At 34.8% G+C, this 11,312-nt stretch overlaps 1 protein-coding gene across 1 annotated transcript; it reads right to left on the reverse strand.

Annotated features, from left to right (window-relative positions):
• Nucleotides 1-1,444: 1,444 nt before the first annotated feature.
• LOC140756466 (uridine 5'-monophosphate synthase) lies at nucleotides 1,445-8,280 on the reverse strand. The gene is made up of 3 exons (XM_073091981.1): nucleotides 8,134-8,280; nucleotides 3,473-3,616; nucleotides 1,445-2,430 (listed from the first exon to the last, which is right to left on the reverse strand). The coding sequence occupies exons 2-3, from the start codon at nucleotides 3,611-3,613 to the stop codon at nucleotides 1,945-1,947; spliced, it is 627 nt and encodes a 208-aa protein (XP_072948082.1). The 5' UTR covers nucleotides 3,614-3,616; nucleotides 8,134-8,280; the 3' UTR covers nucleotides 1,445-1,944.
• Nucleotides 8,281-11,312: the final 3,032 nt, after the last annotated feature.

Below are 11,312 nucleotides of genomic sequence, written 5' to 3' on the forward strand. Positions count from 1 at the left end.
CATGTTGTTTTATTTAACTAACTCCTACATATAATTATAGTTACACTATCACAACACTTGCTCAAATAAATGCTAACAAAACAAAGTACTTTAGAAATCAGTATTTTCAGTAATCGTTGGTTTACAAATATTTTTAAGGGATACACATATTATACTTGAAATATCACATGAAGTTTTTATTATAAGGTCAATTTAATAGACATTTTGAAAAACATTCAAATATAGCAAAATCAAAGACTAATTTGTTAGCTTAATCCGAAACCGGCTACATTTGCATCTACTGATATGTAAGCCGTATGAATAATAGAATTTCTAATCAATTTAATTAACGAGGCTACAGTAGGTAGAAAAGATGTGCTGCAGAATATAAATGCAATTAGTACGCGCTAATTTGCATGCGACGGATGCAATGGCGTCGGCATTTCCTCGTTATACGGATAACGGAGACTGCTATGTAGCTAGCTTTGTATAACGGACGTAGATAAAATAAAGTACCGTAGAATCCCCTGAATAGTGCATAATGGTACTGATTGTAAACTGAACCGTGATTCGATAACAAAATAGAGATAAATTTCACATAATTCCAAATGTTTTTGAATTTGGAAGTCTTGGTAAATTTCTTGGCTTTGTTGCTGCATTCTTGAAACTTAAAAAAAATATTTGTAATAATTTTCCACGTGTTTCATCTGTCTACACTAATATTATAAAGAGGAAAAAATTGTTTGGTTGTAACATAGATTAGTTGTAATGAATAGGCTCAAAAACTACTGGACCGATTTTAAAAATTCTTTCACCATTCGAAAGCTACATTATCTACGAGTAACATAGGCTATATTTTATATGGAATATATTTTATAGGATAAATAGATTTTGAGGCGGTACAAAGTTCGCCGGTCAGCTAGTGTTATATAAACGTGTCAATTTTACATGTGTTACGAGTATAATAATGTTTACAAGTAGGACCTTAGCTTAATCTGGAGGTATAACACATGTGTAATTAACTTGACCTATTTATAACAGATTTGATGACGTGTCCATGTACCTACTGCTGTTTTAAGTGGCTCATCAGACTGAATAATTATTTAGCTTTGTACAGTTTGTATCATAGAAAAATGTGGACATTTTCGAAGTTTCCAACGCCATGAGTCCTCGGGAAACTGAATACCTACAGGAGGATATTGATCGCGGTAGACAAAGCCTCACATAATTTATTTCACAAAAGCACTTAGATTCGATAGATAGATGCTTTAATTATGGAGATAATCGTTTGTGGCGATTTTCGTACGCTGTTTCTTATAAAAATATATGCTATTAAAAGATATTCTTGAATAAAATTTAGATCTTATCACAGATTTATATTCTTTCTTAACTAAAACTTAATTTTATCTTGTTTATATTTTAGGTGTGCAAAATAGGGAAATGAAATGAAATACATAGGTTAAATAAACATGAGTTATATAAATGAATTGTTTATTGTTTTCATAAAATATAAAGTACCTACACGACCACGATAGCCGCTAGGTATAATACTAATCTAAAATGTTTAATTTAAATGACGAATAGTTATGTACATAACTACCTATTTACCTGTTTTGAGTTCTATTCTAGAACATAAATAAAATGTATATTAATTAATTCTAAATTACTTAACGTAAATAATTAGGTTTAACAGATACATTTTTGTTTGAAGACTACAGGATAAATGAATAAATGTAAATTATGAACAAAGAATACGAAACAATTTTTGTGCAAATAGGTTCCTTATTTAAGTAAGATTTAAGTAGGTGTTTAATAAACTGGTTTAAATTACACCAGATTGATTTAAGGAGATGAAAGACAACTAATTTATTTGGAAGTTTTAGAACGTCCTCAAGTCCGCAATGACTCAGATTGTATTGATATACCGTATACCTATACGTCATTACCAAACAAGTTTTTGATCATTTATACTAAGTTATCCTTCATGCCAAACTGGCACTCTTTTATATGGTCCGATACGATCTCCACAGTTTCATCCGTAATCTTTCCCGCATCACGAAGTATTTCTACTAAATTCGTCATTGTGAATATTGATTTTACTTCAACGCCGTGACTTTTGAGCACAGCAACGCCACCTTGTTCGCGATCGAGAACTATTACGGCGTGAGACACGATCAAACCTTCGTTCCGTAGCTGAGCAACAGCTTCTAGTAGACTCCCGCCAGATGTCACTACGTCTTCAACGACTAAACAGTTTTGATGTTTCTGGAAAACTCCTTCGAGAATCTTTTTCGTGGCGTATAATTTTGTTTCCTTCCTCTTCATTATCATTGGGGTGTTGGTGTTGACGGACATGACTGCGGCGAAGGGTAGCGCTGCGTAGGGTACTCCGCACAGAATGTCGTGGTTTATTCCGGAAGATATATTTTCGAGCTGTTTTGAGATTGCCATCTGAAATCATATTTGATAGTTATTACAAAGTTATTATATGCGCATAGCTCATCCATTTTACATTTTGTAACAAATTACAGATTACATATCTGTACTGTAGCACTACCATGAGTTGGCATAGAAACGCCACTATAGAAATTGTAAATAGAAAACTATTGTCATTTTGCTAGTGAATAACATAACTACTATCGTTACGGTATTTCTTGACAACGTCTGTCAAATTAATGACTCATGGGACCGATTTTGTATGGCAATAGATCATAATGACATTAGCTAGCGATTTGATTTCGATAGGTTTTTTACGTATCGAGTTACGCCACTACGGATTTTAGTTCTACGAGTAACCACCAGAGGCGCTGTACAATTTTTCATACATTTATTTTACGCAGTCGCTAGCGAGTAATACTTTTGTAAACTCATGGTAGTGCTACTGTTATATACTACTATACTATATACTTATACAATCTACTTGTAAAGTTGTTTACCTTTTTCATTAGACAACATGTCTTTCAATTGAACATAAGTACTTATGCATCGCTGCATCAATATTTTGGCATATAACAAAAAATACAGGTTTATGTTAGGTTTTGTATGTATAACAAAAATATTTGTACCTATGTTATGTTGTTTGTGCGACAATATTTTGAGGTAGGAGAAAGTTTCGTGGTTCGACTTTGGAGGTACAACCGCCACAACTACTTCTGCCTAATAACAGCAGTGTTAAGCTGTGTTATGGTTTGAAGGGTGTGGTAAAGGAGATATACTTTTCCGATGCATTCTAGCTTAGTCCTCAGGAGTAGCCGCGCATCTGTGGCCGACGTCTAAAAAAATCTAATCTTATATGGGGTTGATTACAGATCTCTATGAGCGGTAATAGCCACTTACCATAAAGTGGACTGCATGCTCGTCTGCTACTCCTATATTATAAAAAAAATCTTATCTTATATAGGGTTGATTACAGATGTCCATGGACGGCAGTAGACAGTTAACATTAGGTGGACTACATGCCCGTTTGCTACTTCTATCCCAAATAAATAGTTACCATAATCCGAGGGTGTGACACCACGACCCTAAGGTCGAAGTATATGGGTGTGTGCCTGCCCAGCTTGGCCTCGATGTCACCCAGTTTAACGGCACCCGCGTCGAACAGACGGACTGCCAGCTCTTGGAGATCAGTCTTCATGTTCTGGACAAAGACAAAATATAACGTGAAATTTATTCGGCAATACTACTACTGCTAGTGTAAAAAATATAACTAACAATTTGTAAGTACCCTTGTAGACCAAAAATAAATAGATTTCTTTTCATGAATTCCTTGAATTGTTTCATTTTTTAATGCATGCAATATGATTCATATGCATTAGTGTTGCGACTTTCCGCTATTCGTCAAGAGATGGCGCTACGCATTTCGAAATTACTCTATCGAATTTTTCTAAATATCTTGTAAATATACAAGTTCTGATCTGAGACTGTCGGAGCACGACTGCTCCAGTTGTGATCAACTAGCCCGGCGGAAAATCTCCATTTGCCAAAAAAGAATTACATGAGGTTGGCCATGGATGTATTGTTACCATGGTAGGTATTTGCTTTGTTTTACAACACAATTGAAACCAGAACATAACAGCGCTTACCACTGTTGTTACAACACAGAATGAGAGGAGACTGTGGTGCCTTCAGAGTCCAACCTTGAAGCTTCCTCACCTTACCTCATCTTACCCAATCTTTTAGACCCGCGTTTCCCAACCTGTGGTCCGCGGACCCCTGGGGGTCCGCGAGTATATGTATGGGGGTCCGCGGTGTCATCTCTGGACCATACATAAATCGTTCATTAAATGCAAAAGGGCCGCAAAACGAAAAATCAGCAAACCAGTTTTATTAGAAAAATGTGATCTAAGCACACGGTATTTTAAAAAATTAAAAAAGTTGCATCCAATGATGTATAACACTAATCTATAAAAAAAATACATAAATTGGTTTTTCAAATTTTGTTTTGGCTCTCCTGTAAAAAAATGATATTTGGGATTGCGTTTTTTTCGCTGTTTATTTTATTAAGGGGGTCCGTGAAAACTGTGCTTGATTTCCTAGGGGTTCGTGGACTGAAAAAGGCTGGGAAACGCTGTTTTAGACCAATCATTATCCTTTAGACCAAATCTTACCCATAAGATGAGGTAGTTTTGTCATAACATGTTTAAAATGATCTTTTTGGATACGGCGGCTTTGAGGTCCCGGAGAGTTTTACCAACTTTATATCCGTTGTGACGAAACAAGAAGATCCCTTTCATTATTTATTCAGTACATTGGTTGTTTTATTACTATATTAATGCGTTATTACTTATACAGACGGTGAGTAATTGACACTGTTATCAGTCAAGGCTAAGGAGCACTTTCTTTGGCTTTGAATGATGTGAATCTGTTTATGTAAATAAATAACTCACGTCGTATTATAAAATAGAAGTAAATAGGCATAGTCCGCGCCAAGCTAATAGTATGCTCTGAAGTTGTCGCGAGCAGGTGTAGTCATACAATTTGCTATGGCGACGCGATTCATTTCTATATTTAGAGCGGACTAGTAGTTTTACGCGGACTATATATACATACATAAATATGTATACTATTTACACGTAATTTAAGTCGTCGACAACCCATTATTCTCTCATTGCTGGGTCTCTCAAAGTGAGAGAGGTTTAGGTTAGGCCAAATGCAAATTGGTAGACTTCACACACCTTTGAAAACTGTATATAATTTAAGAACTCTGGCGTGTAGTTTTCCATCCGATGTAATTCTTCACTGTTATAGCAAATAATTAATTACTATACATACATAACTGAAAAATCAAAGTTTCCTGGTTACCTTCGAACTTCGAACCAAAGATATATGATTTTAGACTAAAATTATCGCGGAATTGAGACATTTTATTATGTAACGGGTACTCACGATATGCGTTTTTTATTGCCGATATTTCGACCCAGTTGCATGGATCGTGGTCACGGCGAAACTGAGGTGGAGGGGAGAAACCGTTGACAAGTACTAGTGGTAGATTAATCTATCTACCCTACGTCTAGTTCGTTTTTCTTTTCTAGGTTTCATATCACGACACACAACACTGACAATATCCTTACGCTCCGTAACGGAGCGTAAGGATATTGTCAGTGTTGTATAAAAAACGCATATCGTGAGTACCCGTTACATAATAAAATGTTCGAACCAAAGAGTCAGAATGACATGCAGAACGGGCATAACGTTTTTTCCTTACGTGACGAATTCTACTATGTAACTCCTGCCGTAAGCCGCGTTATATAATCGATCCTAATACAGCTATTTTCGAAACTATTATTATGCATAATGTGACTGGACTCACGGGCCTCGACTAGTCTTTATTTAAATACCTAGATAGACAGTGCCTAAGTATATAAAAAGCTAGATTGAATAGATATCGATTCGCAAATGACAATGCCAACGATTTAAATATTAGGTGTCATTGAATTAGGCAAAAAATAAATATAAAATTCTCATCGACCGTTCCTATTACTTAGACCGGTTTTAGACAAATCTATGTAAATTTGTATTAACATTATCTTAAATATCGTTTAAATAATACTGTCAATTAGAACTGCCACAAAAAATTAACATAATATTGCTTTCTTGTTTTTATAATATAGGAGTAGCAGAGCACCCTTAACATTCACAAGGTTGTTCACCCTTAACATTTTTTTATTTATATGGCAACAGAACGTTTGCTGGGTCAGCTAGTTAATGTATATGAAGTATAATAGCTAGCGTTTATCACGAAGCTTAGCTAGCGTTTAATTTACAAAGACATCTATGGAACCCGAACGGATTTCGTGAGATAGAAGAACTATACCATCAGATGGAACACGTCATGCTCATTTTCTACTATAATCTTATAGAAAACTAGCTGACCCGGCAAACTTTGTACCGCCTCTAAATCTATTTATCAAATATATTTCATATCATATCCTATGTTACTCGTGGATAATGTAGCTTTCGAATGGTGAAAGAATTTTTAAAATCGGTCCAGTAGTTTTTGAGCCTATTCATTACAATCAAACAAACAAACAAAGTTTTATTCTTTATAATATTAGTATAGAAAAGCTAGAACCTGTCCAAAAATTCTCCGAAAACACCTTAATAATTTGTACCTATATAAAATTTACTTTTCCTTACCTATTTAATAAACACTGCAAATAATTATTCACAATTCCTAAAAACGCTTAAATATTTTTATTATAGTTTTTCCTTACCTTATTTATAATTATCATATATCTAAGTCTGGCATCACCCAAAATGATTTATCTAAATTACATTGCCATTTCGAAGAACAATATTTCTTTTTCCAGCACATATTGGACCAAATTGTTTTGTCCCATTCTGCAATAGAGGACAATCTACTTTACATGCCAAATTAATGGGCCAATATTGGTAGCTATGTCATAAATGAATACATAAGTATTAACATATATACGTAATATGTAGTTCTAGTCTAGGTTTTTTTTTTGTGTTAAAGTATGCTATAAAAATGGTAAAAATGTGATAGGTAACAAATAACAATCACCCAGGCCAAGATCAAACTTAATTTGAAACTCATCCCTATCTGAAATATCTATATGTACCTAAACAGCAGCATCGATAGCCTAGGCTTAAAATCGGCTTCGATCGAGAGGTCCAAGATGATATCCCAGGCCTCTGATTTTTAAAGTTTTGTGTTTCACTTGCTTAAACAGTGAAGGAAAACATCGTGAGGAAACCTGCACACCTGAGAGACTTATAAAAAAATCGCAAAGATATGTGAAGTCCAATTCGCACTTGGCCAGCTCGGTGGACTATGGCTGAATCCTTCTCATTATGAGAGGAGACCCGTGCCCAGCAGTGGGACAGTAATGGGTTGATGATGTTGATAACCTAAATAGGCAAAAGTAATTATTTTAATAAGTACCTCTTTGTTAATAAAGATTTTGAAATTTTCATTAATGATAATGATCCAATTTCGAGCACTCAACGAAAATTCATCTAAATCAATGTTTATATCTGAACGGGAATCGAACCTGAAAACCTTTGTATGACACTTATATAATAAACTCTATGGATCATCACCACAGACCTGTATTTGTTTTGTTTAGATACATGTCTGTGGTCATCACTTTAATAAATAATATTTAACTTCAGTGAGCTTTTTAAGCTGTTACATCAAGTTGCATCAGCCGTAACCAGAGATACTACGTCAGTAGGATAATATGTCTATGGCCGTAAGCAACAAACTTTTGAAAGCCTTTAAACAAATTTTATTGTGTAACATATTTTAAAATTAAACTGTAAAAATAATATTAGTTCATAGATTAGTATATTAGTTATAAATACAGCCAAAAAATGAATTGCTAATTTAATTTATTCATCATATTTATTGCTTCCTTCACCCACTAAAAATGTAGTTACACTTTCTTAAATCAAACTGTTTTCTAATAAAATCTTGCTGTAATAAAGTAGACTTTAATATTTATGTTTTCAGTATTTTTTATACTTTTTGTAGACTCGTTGTTAATATTTCGATAGATTGCAATATCATAGAATTTGGAAAATGGACCAAAAAGCCATAGCTTAAAATAAAATTAAAAAACAAAACTGAAAGCGAACCTACCAAAAATATTTAGCTAAAATAATCTACTATAAAAAAGAAATAAAACTCACCTAAAATAAATAACTTCGTAAAAAAAAATCACTAAAACTTTCTTTTGTCATCAAACTTCACTTGACACTAAATTCAAAATGGCGTTTCACGTAAATATGGTATTTTTTCTAGAATATATCCGAGACGAGAGGTCTGCAGTCGACCCGCGTGGGACAGCCAATAAGGAATGTAAACAAGACAATAATATAAATAGATATCGAATCCATTCGGATTGTACCGGTTTTCAATCGAAATACATCATTAACACTTGTGTTCGGTCTTTGTTAATTGTCGTAACTGTAGGTTAAGTTTAATTTGGACTTTGACACAATTAGGTACTAAAGATTGTCCCGGTAGTCCCGAAACTAGAATAGGGCTAGGGTATCCTCTGTCTAGCGTACGAGGCGACTAAAAAGGGCTTCTGAGGTTGCGGTAAGAGTGGGTGCTCGAACCGTCCAGCAAGCAACCCCGGGGAGGACGGGTTCATAAACAACAGTTGTGCAGGAGGAGCGCAAAATTCCCCCCCGGGCATAGCCCGATAGGGGCATCGCGCTCGTAGGACTCCGGTTGTTTTCCGTCGGAGATCCTGGAGTTCTCCACGAAGCGCCGAGGACGGCCACCCTGGGGGTTTAGTGCGGTAAAAATCCCACATAACCCGATGTCGCCCTACCGGAGTCGGGTACCCTTTGAAGGGTTCCCCCTTGAGAACAAAAAAAAAGTTGGTACGAGTACTGAACATATACTTTACTTCATCATCATCATCAACAACCCACTGCTGGGCACAGGTCTTCTCTCAGGAAGAGAAGCATTAGGCCATAGTCCACCGCGCTGATAAAGTGCGTATTGGTAGAATTCACATAGATACCTTTAATTTCTTTTTTAATATTTTAAATATAGGTTTCTCTACTGCGACATCTATTTATTTTCAAGTTGTTTTTATTACGCAATTGTTATATTTTTCCCCTTTGGGTACGGAAACCTAAAAGTAATTTACAGAATATGTAATCGTAAAGCTTACACGAGCCGTTCTGTTTTAGTCTTCAGGGTTCACAGCGCATTTGGGATCGACCTCAGATAGCAAGCAGCCTTATTTGTAACAGAGAAAAAGTAGATAGTCTTATTTAACAATACATATATGTAATAGGAATGTATACGTCATCTGTATATCTAATATTTATTATAAAGGTACATGGAACAAAGAAATTAAGTTGACCGACATAAGTGGCGGTGTACAAATCACTTTATTCATATCGTTGGTGTCATGAACACAACGACGACTACACAGGCACCCAAACAGAAATTGAAATGCATCATTTAGATATCGGTCTGGCCGGGGATCGAATCCAGGACACAGGTGTCTGACCAGTATGGTAATCACTTTGCTAACTAAATATATTTTAATATTTATGTCATAAAGTTATTTATCTAAGCACTTTATTTTTAATCAAATTATTAAGGAAAGAAATAATAATTTTATAACTTAGTTATTATGCAAGCATGACGCATTTTAGTCTAAGATTTTTCCATTTCTATGACCATAACTTCTTTATATTGAAGGACAAACTTAACAATCCCAAATTGACAGTATATATTTTTACTGTGTATATATATCTATATTTTATATTTAGAGTTTATGAAAAGAGGTTTCAGGGCCACCTTCCCGATCCATCATCAGACATCTAGGATTATAGTCCTTGTCAAAAATATTTAAAATTAATCGAAAAAGTTTTTACCGTTTAATTTATATTTAAAGTTAATCACAATATCAATCTGAAAGAAACCCTTAATTAAAAACGAAACCGTCTTGTCACTCAATCATAATTAATCTTGTAAACAAGAAAAAGCTTTATAATAATACTTTACCACCTTCTCAATAATGATCATTATCATTATTTCCAGTTATTATTGGCGAATGAGATTAAATCTCATAATGATATTTGTGGCCATAAAAGTGTGGGTTTCTTCCGTGAGGCAACCATAGATAAGATGATGCAATAGTTATTTGTTTTTGATCAAAATAATTTAAAGAATTTTAACCAGTGTCATAAACGAAGTATTCAAATACATATAAATTACCATAAATATGCTATTATTTACTATAGCTTTAATTAATCCACTTTGAAATGTAGTGAAGTGTGCTCTCGGCTTCTCGCACTTGACTCGACGCACGCGTCGACTGGTGCCCACTGCCCAGCAGTCGGACCAGGACCGGATTTAAGGGAGGGCAACCGGGGCGGAAGGGGGGCCTCCACAAAAGAGGGGCCCCCACAATAGAAACGTCGGAATGTAAACACTAGATTTTCGCTGTTTTACCTTTATCTACAGTACTTTATACAAACATGAATACTAGAAGAATCTTACCTGCGGTTCACAATAAAATATTTATTTAAAAACTCAACTGAAAAAATTGTTCATTTTATTCGGAAAATAATTTGGGGCCAGGGGCCTCCACTCCTTTGTTGCCTCAAGGCCTCTAGACCTCTAAATCCGGCCCTGAGTCGGACATAACTGTTGCGGCCGAAGTATTAGGAAAAAATGCGTTAAGTTTTTTTCCAGATCTTTTCAGTTGTGAAGAGTATTCCAATCCAGTGGTGCTTAGGTGATATATCTAAGAAATGCTACATGAAAGTTTAAAAAAAATAGCTGACAATATGTAAGTCTCGCGTCATTTCATTTTATTCACTATTTAATTTTATTAACTTTTAGTTTAAAGCGTTATATTTATATTATTATATATTATAAAATGAGAAATAAATGTGAAGTAATTTTTTACTATAAAAATGTAATCTTATGTATAAAATTCTCGTGTCACAATGTTAGTTACCGTACTCCTCCGAAACGGCTTTACCGATATTCACCAAATTTCATACGCATATTCAATAGGTCTGAAAATCGGCTACTATTTTTCATACCCCTAAGTGATAAGGGTTGTTCACCCTTAACATTTATTTTTTTTATATGGCAACATAACGTTTGCCGGGTCAGCTAGTAATATCTAACTTATTGCAAAATGTCTTGACTTATAAGCCCCATTTGGTTACCCTGACCATGTTTTCAAAACCAGAACTTTATATCTGGAGTCCTGTACATGAAGTGTACTTGTATAAGTAGACGTGTGGAGGTCTGGAGTGTACTTCAGACCTCCTCAGTTGAGACGATCATTAGTGGTTGTGTTCCATTCCGGTAGAAGTATAACAAA

Source organism: Epargyreus clarus, unplaced genomic scaffold, assembly GCF_041222505.1.
Source record: "Epargyreus clarus isolate Ecla_fem2 unplaced genomic scaffold, WU_Ecla_fem_2.2 ptg000035l, whole genome shotgun sequence".
In the NCBI taxonomy this organism is placed as follows: Eukaryota; Metazoa; Arthropoda; class Insecta; order Lepidoptera; family Hesperiidae; genus Epargyreus; species Epargyreus clarus.

Bases quoted from the DNA above. Each gene is read 5' to 3' on its own strand.
- LOC140756466 (XM_073091981.1), bottom strand. From the start codon at position 3,613: ATGAAGACTGATCTCCAAGAGCTGGCAGTCCGTCTGTTCGACGCGGGT. The intron at 2,431-3,472 runs GTAACTATTTAT...ATATGATTTCAG, and splicing joins TGTCACACCCTCGGATTATG to ATGGCAATCTCAAAACAGCT.